Source organism: Trematomus bernacchii, unplaced genomic scaffold, assembly GCF_902827165.1.
Source record: "Trematomus bernacchii unplaced genomic scaffold, fTreBer1.1, whole genome shotgun sequence".
NCBI classification, from domain to species: Eukaryota; Metazoa; Chordata; class Actinopteri; order Perciformes; family Nototheniidae; genus Trematomus; species Trematomus bernacchii.
In genome coordinates this window covers 17,577,567-17,589,847 of record NW_022987648.1, presented here as the reverse complement: position 1 = coordinate 17,589,847, position 12,281 = coordinate 17,577,567, and the positions used below count along the sequence as shown (strand labels likewise).

General features: G+C 41.9%; 1 protein-coding gene across 2 annotated transcripts in view; it reads right to left on the bottom strand.

The window, feature by feature from the left end:
* Positions 1-1,341: 1,341 nt before the first annotated feature.
* si:ch211-45c16.2 (mitogen-activated protein kinase kinase kinase 13) overlaps positions 1,342-12,281 on the bottom strand; it is a 29,134-nt gene continuing 18,194 nt past the window's right edge. For both annotated transcript variants that reach the window (XM_034134539.1, XM_034134540.1), the window contains 12 exons: positions 11,116-11,299; positions 10,807-10,998; positions 9,483-9,641; positions 9,240-9,398; positions 9,005-9,113; positions 8,636-8,745; positions 8,345-8,461; positions 7,258-7,401; positions 6,051-6,819; positions 5,669-5,739; positions 5,152-5,443; positions 1,342-4,479 (listed from right to left, as the gene is read on the bottom strand). In XM_034134539.1, coding sequence (XP_033990430.1) covers positions 4,384-4,479; positions 5,152-5,443; positions 5,669-5,739; positions 6,051-6,819; positions 7,258-7,401; positions 8,345-8,461; positions 8,636-8,745; positions 9,005-9,113; positions 9,240-9,398; positions 9,483-9,641; positions 10,807-10,998; positions 11,116-11,299 — 2,402 coding nt within the window. In that variant the 3' untranslated portion in view covers positions 1,342-4,383. The remainder of the gene's footprint in view (positions 4,480-5,151; positions 5,444-5,668; positions 5,740-6,050; positions 6,820-7,257; positions 7,402-8,344; positions 8,462-8,635; positions 8,746-9,004; positions 9,114-9,239; positions 9,399-9,482; positions 9,642-10,806; positions 10,999-11,115; positions 11,300-12,281) is intronic.

Here is a 12,281-nt window from a genome sequence, read left to right as displayed (position 1 = left end):
ACCTCTATGAGCCACTTGCTTTACGTTGTGTTTATATTATTTACCAGAAAACGCTGAGTACTTGTGTGTGTGTTCTTTTTGTTGTTGTTACAATCTTCTCGTTCGAGTTTTAACCGGCAGCTGTAACAGACGGCCATTTCTGTCTACTGCAATCGTCATCTTGTGATGAAGATTGAGGATTTCTGCACATATCGAATTAAAGGGCAGTTTGTGTGCGTATCTGAATAAATGGGTTATATGTTTTTAATAAAAAAAGTAAAATAATGGTGGTTTGCCTGTGTTGTATCTGTTCATTAGGAAATATAACCATAACCATTACACCTCTAACCAGTAAAGTTACTATAAAAATGACATTTATTTTAATTGTCGGTCCATGTGTTTTTAACATCCTCATTGGAAGGTCTTTATAGCACACCTGCCTTTAATAGAGCACTAATCAGGGGGCCCACTGTGGGGGTGTTATTGGGGTGTTTGCAGGACTTTGGAGCATACCACTTTTCAGTCACGTGGGGGGAAGCTGGATCAGCATACTATTATATGATTGGTATGTTCCACAAAGCAAAGGCTATTTTAAACTTGTGAAAAACAAACATGTCATACCTAAAACATTTTGCACCCCTGTTCTGTAACCAGGGCAGGAAAGGAGAATTCCTTGCCTCTCTTTTAGCATGCTAACTAACTGTCACGGCTTAATGAGACCTCGTTATTGTAATTAATAACACCTGTGCTTTTACTTTGACCAGCCAAAACCTCTGCTGTCTTTTACAAGCTTTTTCAGTGTTGAAAGTTTGTACTGTGTATTTAATGCCAGGACCTTATTTTAATAGTGACATGCATTTGGTGAAGGAGCAAACCTACATTACTATGCTTAGAGTAAATGTAATAAAAAATGGCAACATGATGCTTATTTCTCTCTTCAAAGAAATGTTGTTATACATCGTTTAATTTATCAAAATGAATCCTTTTACTTTCCTGTATGTTATCGATCTTGGTTTCAGTCATTTCACTGAATTGAAAATGTCTACTGAAAAAAGAGGGCAATGATAAATATTTCCTTGTCAAGAAAAGTTTCTTCTTTCAGGCAAAAGTAATAGTGGACAGCAAATTACATTTGCCACAAAATGTATCTACTCTCAAAAGTGCACATCTCTGCCCTACTAACAAGTATTTTAATAGTTTTAACTTCAGATCAATCCTCATAATTTGTAACTTCCTTGAATACAAATGAAGCATTCATGGAATTTATCTCAAACCTTACTGATTCTATTAATTTCTATGAATGAATAGGAATTATTTACAGATGTAATTAGATGAGTCACAGAAGAGACAGACCACAGTGTGTTGGGTACAGTACATCAGCATTTATTCCATGCAGTTGTTTGCTCAGATGTTATTTCTCCCAGATACCCATTGCACTGTACACTGGATAATACAGGAAACGGACAGGATTGGTTGATCGTAATGCCATTCAACAGGAAAGGGAGTTGGAAATAAGATTAACAAAGAAACAGATGTTTGATACATGGGATGAGGCAAAGATGATGTCTACAGTTAGAGACAATTTCACAGAAATTCAGATGTTAGTAACTGGTGCTTTGAATAAAAAGGAGAAGGGATCTTTGCAGAAGCACAGAATCGGCCTCACATGTCTTCAGACTAACGTCTCATTTACCCTGCTGTGACAGTCCACTGACTGCTTTTGGTTGTACTAGAAGTGTCTATGTTGAGATGAAAACACTTTAGGAATGCCTGATGTTGTGAATTATTGATGTAAAGTCTGCTTAATTAATCATAATGTAATTGATGGAAGGTCAAATAATAAAATCAAGCCAATGATATGACGATGCTTTTTGTTCTCCCATACACATACTGTCCTCTTCCCATACCCATTAATTGTGCTTCCTTTAAATAATAATTTTTTTCAGGAGAAATCATAAGTCATGACATTTCTAAAGCTGCCTGAAATTAAAGAACACCTTACCAGTCATTCATAATAAATTAATTCAATAATCATGTAGGCCAGCTACAAAGAAAAAAGATCAAAATTAAATTAAATCTTAACAACAATCACACTTCACAGGATATTGATCGGATTACCCAGTCATTATAATACACTAGGTTATTTCACACTAACGTAAACAGAGTGAAGAAGAGGGTGAAGGAGGCTCAAGGAAAGGCAGCAGCGGGGCCAAGACCTTCCAAAGCTTTTAAAGGTAGGGTAGGTAATTCACTTCAGAAACACTTTTTGTTATATTCCATGGAATGCTCTTAACATCCCGATAGCAATGAATCAATTAAATGCTTTGACAATAAATATATACAAATATTTCATCTGTGGAAGCCGTGGCGCTGTAAAAAAGCTAGACCAATTATCTGCCCCGGGCCGTCTGAAGGAAGGGGCAGATTTTGTTCGGTTGTGTTCTTTCAGATTCTAGCGCACTCGAGCTGGTTTCTCCATTCTTACCTACCCTACCTTTAAGCAACAAAAACAAGGGAATTGATCCATCTGCACAATTTTAGATCCGCCTTGTGCTACTCGCTTCTCATGACTCACAAACTCCTGTCAATACTGATACAACACAGATAAAAGAACTTCCTGCTCGTTTTCTACCAGTCGCGCTGGTCCTAGTGACAGATGAGGACAAATAAAGATTACATTACATTTACAGATGTGTATACAACAGGAGTTACTAACACTGAGATGAGGTTGTTGAAAACCAAGAGCAGCTTTATTGCTCCGGGGCCTCGTCTCTGGCTTTAATTCCTCACTTTATCTCGGCATTCAGCGTACACATGAGCTGATATCTTGACATCTTTAACGTTAAATTCAACCCTGGCTGGCTATTTTTCAAACGCAGAATCCTTAAGGATGACAAACACTCTAATAGGGATAAAAAAATATTTAAAAAAAGCTCTCACAGATGCAGTATCCCTTTTCAGAGGCAAGAATAGTGATATTGCTGGGATTCTACATTTCGGATGGTGGAGGGAACCTTTAAAGGACATTTACAAGTTAGTTTTTAAATGCCGCCATCTAGTGGCTGTTGATATATTGCTCCTGCTCTCAACAACACAAACCCTGAGCATTAAAAGTGAGTTCATAAAAAGGGGACAATTTAAAAACATAGCATCCATACTAAGCTGTTTTATTAAGTATCTAGCCTGCTAGACGCCCCGGACCCTGAGCAAGCACCTTCTTCCTCACCTGAGCGCCAACCTACATTATTGCCGTTTCATCCATGACAGCACAGAAAGCCATTTTTTTTTTACCCTGCTAGAAAAATGGTAAATTGAAACTGCTGCACCTAGGGATTTCAAGAAATGGGATACTGCACCTGGAAAGCAAATTAAACGCTCTACTTCTCTACATTACATTTAACGTCAGCAATAAAAGGTTGAACATCAAGGCTATCTGTAGGACCCTTTTTTAATATTCCTATATGGTCCGTAGTATGTGCCGCTTAAAGAGGATCCCTACACAATATTTGGTCCAGTCCAGTTTCTCACAGTCCTCGAACAATCCTGAGATGAGACTTGAAACTGTAATGTCTAATGGAGAAGGAAAGGGCTGTTTTCATACACACTGAAACCTCCCTAAACATCTCACAACTCCTGATTGATGATGACAATGTCTCGAAGAGGATGAGCAGTGTGAGGAAGAGTTTCTTTTTTTTGTATGGTCTCCTTAACTGTCAGTCTTTGTTGCACTGAGAGCTTGTGCACTTCATGCAGTCCTCTGGCAGCGTTGTGCATTTTTTGCGCGCTGCACAGGCATGCTGGACAGTAGAGAGGAGACCCTGGTGACGGAGGGGACACATGGTTTCTAGGAGTCCGGTTGCTAAGCAGGTTGTTCATGCTGGTGTTTTTATAAGCTCCCCATTCCTCACTCATCATGGTGGGGAGGGGATGGAAGTTGGGGAGGCAGGGTACCAGGGCTCATCATGAAGCAGGTCGATCTTTAGTAAGAGGGGGAGGTCCTTGTTGGTTGGGTATTTCGGATCATCATCATCATCATCATCATACATCATCATCATACGAAGCCCATGCTCAGTTTTCAAAATGTCTTCTTTTTTTTTTATCTGTTCAGATTCAGAGAATTTACAGATTTTCCTTCAAAACTCAGACAAAAATAAATTATGAATGTTCTACTGTACATTATCATTCAAAAGGGGGATCCCTGGATGCTGAGCTAGAGATGAGAGGGAACGTTTTTTTTTTTTTTAATGAAGATAAGGGATGTTCTGAGAGAGATTGCATGGGGCTTTGCTATAAGGAGCTTTGTTTACAATGTCGTCCTCTTATTGCTGTATCTTCTGCGGGGCAGAGTGGGACCCGAGGGCCTCAAGGCATGAAAAAGAAGCTGAAGCCCTAGGGGGGCGGGTTTCACCACGAGGAAGGGGCTTTGTTGTTTCTGATGGTGGCATCGGAGCACTCTGCTTCAGACGTATCACAGTCTGAGTCCCCAAACTGTAGTGGATTCTGGGAGGGAAAGAGGGATTTAGTATCAGGGAATCTTGATTGTTTGATGGCATGGCTACATAGATGGCAAAAGTAAACACATCCTTTACTCAAGTAGAAGTACAGATACTCGTGTTTAAAAATACTCTGGTAAAAGTAGAAGTACTGACTAAACTTCTTTAATCAAGTAAAAGTAAAGAAGTATGGGCTTCGAAATGTACTTAAGTAAAAAGTACCCATAACTACCAACTGTTTTAAAGAGTAACTGACCTTGCTTTATATTAATAGAACAATAATGTCATTGTTAGCTAATGAATGTTTTGATGCTGAACAATGGCAACATAACAACGTTCTCATTGGTCCCTCTTGTTTAGAGAAGACCAGGAAATGATGGATACACGGATCGTGTTCAAATCAATAGGCACGCAATGACTCTAAATAATAATGATCACGCCACCAAACGCAGAATAAAACTAAAGTAACAAACCTGTTTTGAAAATGTAAGAAGTAGAAAGTACAGGTATTTGTGTTCAAAATGTAAGAAGTAAAAGTAAAAAGTTGTCAGAAAAATAAGCAGTGGAGTAAAGTACTGATACCAGAAAGATGTGCTTAAGTACAGTAACGAAGTATTTGTACTCCACTACTTCCCACCTCTGCATGGCTATAATGACAGATTTTGACCACAGCACTGACCTCGTAGCTGTGTTCGTCGGAGCACAGTTTCCCCAGGGAGATCTGGGTCTTCACCCTGCGGACGGCGCACTCCTTGTCGGAGAGGCCGTCTGATTGGGTGGAGATGTCGATGGGGATGTCGGGGGTGTGGGACAGCAGCTCGTCCAGGTGGTCCTCCTGGCTGGCGCTCAGCCTCTCCAGGGGCCCGCTGTGGGAGTGGTCGCTGGTGTTCCCCTCCTCCCCGTCAGACACCGACAGGTTCTCTGAGCTGAAGGTGGAGTAGGACTGGAAGCTGCTCATACAGCGATGAGGCCTGTGAGGCAGCGGAGGAAGAAAACATACATTATTTTAATCCAGTTGTTCCATTTATATACTGGTTTATACATGTTTCATTGTATACAGCAAACTACAGTGATTATATTGGTTATGGTGCTGTATTGGTCTGTTCTTTCTTTTGTTGCAGCATGTCATGTACTGTAACAGCTTTACAACACAGTGAAGGTCAAGGTGGCAGACTTAGCAACCAACTAGATTTTACCTCTGTCTCCGTGGAAACTCCACTTCACTATCAACCTCTCCCTCCTCCTCTTCAGACGACTCATCTCCACCCTGTGAGGGAAGAAATGACAGCTGTTAATCACCTTTCACACACACACACACACACACACACACACACACACACACACACACACACACACACACACACACACACACACACACACACACCACACACACACACACACACACACACACACACACACACACACACACACACACACACACACACACACACACACACACACCACACACACACACACACACACACACACACACACACACACACACACACACACACACACACACACACACACACACACACACACACACACACACACACACACACACACAGCTCTGCTCACCTTCCTGAGGGGTCTGAGGGTCCGGGGAAGGGCGCTGGCCAGGGTGCGAGTGCGTTGGGATGCCTGCTGTTCCTGCGGCTCAGCTTTCTTTGCGGCCTCTCCGTCTGAGGCGGGGTCTTTGCTCTGGGCCCCTAAAGAGGACGCGGAGCCTTCCTGGGTGTTGAGCAGGGAGTAGTGAGGCAGCTCCGGGTGGCTGGCCGCAGGAGGGGTCTCCTGACAGTGTAGGCAGCCGGGGAAGGGGTGGGCCTGGCAGCAGGGGCACAGAGACCCAGCACCAGCACCAGCACCAGCACCAGCAGCGAGGCTGGTGCTGGTGGATGAAGTCCGCTGTCGTGTGTTTGCGTCCACAGCGGTGGATATGAGGTCGGGGCTGCAGCCGGAGACGCGGCGCTGCAGGTGGTCCGTCTGAGGGCTGCGGAGAGGGGCGGCGGGGCCGAAGTAACGAAGGTTGTTGGCACAGTTGACAACGGCCTCCTCGCGGCCCTTCAGGGGGAGAAGAGGCCCCTCGGTGGTTGGGAGGTGGTGGTGGTGGTGATGGAGGAACGGCTGCTCCTGGAGGGACTGGGACTCTTCTAACGCCGTGGTGAGAGGCCTCAGCAGGCCGGGGAACTCGCTGTGGCTGCCCTTGCTGTTGGCGCGGCGATGGCGAGGCTTGCTGCGGTAGCGGGCTTTACCGGGAGGGGTGGAGATCTTGGGGCTGGCGGAGAGAGGCGAGGGGGAGGGGAGGTGGTCCAGGCCCGGGATGCCTTCAGAGCGAAGCAAGTCCGGCCTGAAAGAAAGGCATTTAATTAACATTACATAATGTATCTGAATTTATTTATTTTCCTCATAACTTTATGTCCAATGTGTAAAACTTAAACTTCTGGCTTTACTAGAACCTAATTAAGTAAGTCTGTATTAGTTTATACGAATTGTACAGTGGCGTATTAGAGAGTTTATTTCTCTTATTAGTGACTTTAAAACCCCAGAGAATATTTAGCTTGGAAATTGTTGTTGTTTGTTACCACTTTACAAAAATGTAGTTTTTACACTGAATATTACCCCCTCCCGGCCCTGTAATTCCTTTTTAAACTTCAATGGCCCAATGTCAATTATTTAACAGATCAATTTGTAACTCATCATCTGGATGAACCTGAGAATGCCAATGCTAATCGATGTTTAGCGTCTTTCTTTTCAAATGAGCTGCTCGATTCTCTCCAGTTCATACCGTTTGGTGTTGGGCATCCCAGGTTTGTGGGACATGCTGCTCTTCTTCTTGATGAGCTTCTCGACAGCGTTGGACCTGACGATGGGTCGGACCAGCTGGCGCTTATAGGTTCCGGGATATTTCTTCTCCACTGCCGACTCTCTCCTGCAGGGACGGCAGAATTAGTTTGGAGTTACTTAACAGAGCGCAGCATTCACACACAGTTTCAAGAGTTTAACTAACACTAACATTACTCCACAATTGATCTGAAACCAATACAGATGATCCTACTTTCAGTTTGAATGCAAAAAATAACTTTCTATTTTATTTATTTCTTTGATTGTTTTGGAAAACACAGGACAACATATACAGGAATTGTTCAGAAGAGGGAGAAATCCTCACGGGTGACAAAATGTAACACGGAATTGGCAAAAAAAATCTGAGATTCATTTCCCAAGCAAAAATAAGTAGTTGCTTGAGAAGTGCAGCCAAAATGTGAAAAACATGTAAAAAACACGTCTGAATCAGTGACATCTTTTAAATCACTTCTTAAAACTCTCCTTTTTATTAAAGCTTTTAACTAATGATGACACCACTCTGTTTGACTCAACATCCATGTATTATTTATTTGACCTTCTTTCTTTTCTTGTATGACTGCTGCTATGAAATGCTGTATATTTTATTGGGTGGGTTTGGGGAATTTCTCATGCTTTGTTGCCAACTGAACGGTTTGTTTTAATCCATGTAAAGCACTTTGTGACGTTGTTTTGAAAAGTGCTGTATCAATAAAGTTATACTTATTATTATTATTAATAGTGATGTGAATATTTCGCTGTACTCTGTGTAGTGACAATAAAGGATTCTAATCTAATCTAATAAAACACCCTATTGTTCTAGTGTTACAAACTGACTGAAAATAGTTACTTTTTCTCTATTCTCCTCACTAACTAAATATACAGTACAAACACTTGTAAAGATCTCCATTATTTTATTACTGGAAAAACATTTTATAAGGAGCAAATAATAGTAAGGTCTGATACTGAGGAAGGGAGCAGGACAGCAGTCAATCTAGCTGATGAATACCCTGATGAAGGATTTATTGACATACTTCATGAGTTCCTTCTCGCGGACCTCCAGCTGCAGCATGATGGCGCTGAGCTCCATGTACAGGTTGTTGGCTCGCTCCAGCTTCCTCTCATAGTGCTCCCGGATGTCCAGTGCGTGCCTGAGAGAGTTTAGGAAATGTATAACAATGTTTACTTCCAAACACATTACCAAACTACATCATTAACAAGGAGTATGTCATTAAAATACTTTTGAAACCACAACAAGCTATGGGTTGCCTGCTGCTTCCTCTACCTGTAAATCATGCCTCCTTGTGTCTCTCCTCCCTACACACCTGAGTTCATCCCTCCTGCGTCGGATCAGCTCCTCGTCCAGCCTGTGGATGCAAGTGCCTTCACTTTTGATCTTCTCAAAATGTTTCTTCACTTCCTCCCTCCATTCTGACTGTAATATGGATGAACACATACAAAAGAAAATGAAAATCCACTCTTGCACACATATTCCATGAGACTCAGCACTAAGATAATATAATAGTTATTAGTATAGAGAGAATAGAATAAAAAGATTAATACTATCTATCTTATCTACTGGCTTGTGTACTACTTTATTATTTAAGCACAGGAAACTTGTGTTTGTAAGTGTATGAAGTCCTGTGACAAATACAAAGTGGAGGTTATTGAGTATAGTAGTTTGTAGAGCCGACCTGAGACTTGAAGTAGGTCTCCTGAGGAGCTCCCAGGATATCAGCTGCAGCAATGTCGAGGTGTAGGAGGATCTGACGAAACGAGGGCCTATTCCTGGGCTTGCTTTGCCTAAAATAAGCAAATAACAGGGAGACGATATGTAATTATATGAGAACGGTAAGTAGGCGCCGTTAGCATTTGTCTTAAAGTATAGACGCAGCACCAAACAGAATATACAGTGTTATCCACACGCACCATGTTTGTTTCATGAGGATTTTGAAGCCATCCGGGCAGGTGGAGGGGACAGGAAGGTGGAGACTGTTGCTGCCCACACCCCAAATGATGGCGGAGGAGTCCACGTCTTTGTAGGGAATCTCTCCGGTCAGAAGTTCCCACAACACGACCCCAAATGACCTTCAACAGAAAAGCAAAGAGAGTAAGGCGTCAGTACAGCTCCACATTAATGACATTTCTTCACTGTGTAGTTTTAGTACTTACCAGATGTCTACTTTTTCCGACACAGGCTCATTTCTTATCACTTCTGGGGCCATCCAGGCCACCGTACCCGCAAATGACATCTTTGTACTTTTGTCACTGAGCTCTTTGGACGTTCCAAAGTCAGAGATTTTCACAGTGTCGTTGTATGTGACCAAAACACTGGAAAACAGACACAGACAGAACACTTGTTAGCAAGGTCACAATGTTTAATCTAGAGAACCAAGAAAGACAAAGCTTCTACACGTTTACGGTGGTCCTGTAATAATCTTTATCCTGCTCTAGTAATTATAGAGTTCATATAAAAACATCATATTGAAGCCAAGCAGTGTCAGAGCGACATTAATCCAGGTCACATGAACCTGTGTTAAACCTTTCAGACTCATTTTCTATCCTGTGACACTTCCACTGGTTTTAAAGGGGGTTGACATTCTTTTTGTAGCATTTAAATCCCCAAGCCAAAAAGATGGCTACAGAAGCACAATTGTACATCTGAATCAGCCCATTAGCGAAATGAGACTGACCTTTCCAGCACAGTCAGTAGCCAGCTATCATTCTGCTGACTAATACAGTGTTTGGCACTGCAGCAGTATGATGATATCGATTAGAGGAACAGGGCTACAGTGAGCAGGACACTGTTTCCACTCTTATGTCAAGGAGAGAGGGTTTTATTATTTCTGAGAATAACATTAGTTAACGTCAAGACTCCAGAGAGATGAAAGGATGAATTGTTGTTGCTAATCAACTTGAAGTACCACAGCAGCCATGGGCTATTACATAACAAGAAAACATACTGTACTCCTCTACTGTAGATCATTTTGCAGCTTTACGTACCGACGCATTGACATTTAAATGATATCTATTACTATTCAACACAATTATAAGTGGGGGACCCGCTCAATGTAAAAAATATAAGAACCATTTGCATAGTATTAGAAAACACAGTGATAATTGATAATTTCACATATTTAAAGTACAGAAGTTCATAACCTATAGTTTACCTAAGATTAAGAAAGGATAGGATGTAGTCAGCAAAGATGGATGATTCAATATCCCAGCTCTAACCTAACTGATATTATAGTTTTTACAAAACAAAACAAAATAAAGAACATTAAAACTTATTTTGCCAATGTGTTGTTTTCCTTTGAAACTGTGAACAACATCTAAACTAGGACATGTCTGGCTCTAGTCGGAGTACTGGGGCCGATCACTAACCAGTGAGAAATGTGGCTTTATATTATCGTTATAATTAATATTCTTATTCATTTTGCATCCCTAAAACGAAATACACTTTCATTCTAAAGTACCAGGAAAGGAGGAAACTCACTTGGGAGACTTGAGATCCCTGTGGATGATCTTGTGCAGGTGCAGGTAGTTCATGCCGCTGGCGATGCCCGTGGCCCAGTCCACCAGCATCCTGGGGGTCACCTTCCTGCCGGCCCTCAGCACCTCATACAGCTGGCCCTGAGCACAGTACTCCATGATGATGCAGTAGCAAGGCGCCTGGGTGCACACACCCCTGAGATGGACAAAAAACAGGAACAATGGTTTAAAGACTGATGGATCCTGATAATGACAACATGTTTCAACCTTGCACATTTTTGAATACTATCAGGTAACATGTTGTTATTCCTACTTGAAGCTGATGATATTTGGGTGCTTGAGTTTTCTCAGGGGTTTGATGTCCGTCTCCTTCTGCTCACGCACTTTCTTGATGGCCACCTCCTCAGAGCGGAAATTTCCCAAGAAGACGGCGCCCTGAGCACCGCTGCCCAGCCACTTCAGCTCTGAGATCTCCTCGAATGGAACCTCCCACATGTCTGGAAACAAGAACATGACATTTTGTCAAAATAAAATATGATGCGACAATGTGAACGGTATATGATTGTCAATTGTTTTTCTTTCTCCCCCTTTTTTTCTTCCATACTCTTATTTGCTCTTTAGAGGAATCGTTCGAAACTAAGCTCATTGTCTTCTTGCTGAGAGTTAACTAACAAAGGAACAGTAAATATGAAGCTTCAGCTAGCAGCACAGTTAGCACAGCTTAGCACAAAGGAAATGGGCAGATACAGTTAGACTGGCTTTCAAAGTACAACTTAAGCTCACTAATGAACTACTTGTTTGTTTAATTTAATTAGAAAAATAAAAAGAGTAAAGATTACAATTTTATTTTGGGTTGGGCGTGAACAACATCTTGGCTAAACAGAGCCTTACTTCCTAAAGTCCTTTAAAATAAATCGCCTTTTTTCTTGAGGTTGAACCTAAGTAATTACAAAACGTTCAAATAAGGGACATGTAATTTGGGTTTGCGATGACCACTCATTTGAACACCTCAGAGTTATAGAAAAAGAAAAACACACCCAACATGATTCACACTAAATGTCATATTTCAGGCCAAACCAAGCAAATAAATACAACGCCCTGTGCATAACTGCTATAACTGTCAAACGATGAATCATATACTTTTCCATCCTTGCTATGGGGTTTAGAAAGCAGAGCGGAGGAGAGGCTATGATGCTGAAATCTCCAGCCACATTCGGACATTAGCTAACAAACCACGAGACCCAGCCCAGTTCTGTCTGACCTCGACTCTGTGCGACTCTACCTTAACCATGACCTCGATTTAGACTGACAGCTGACCCGCCTCGCCCACAACGGCAATATGGTGAAGCTGGAGCCGGCTATTCAATTACAGTTTCAGACTACATCAGGAGAAACAGGAGGGAACTAGAGTTTGTTTTTCAGAAGGCTTAAAGGGACATTTGAATTAAACACAGAGAATGACATTTCCTGAATTGAAAC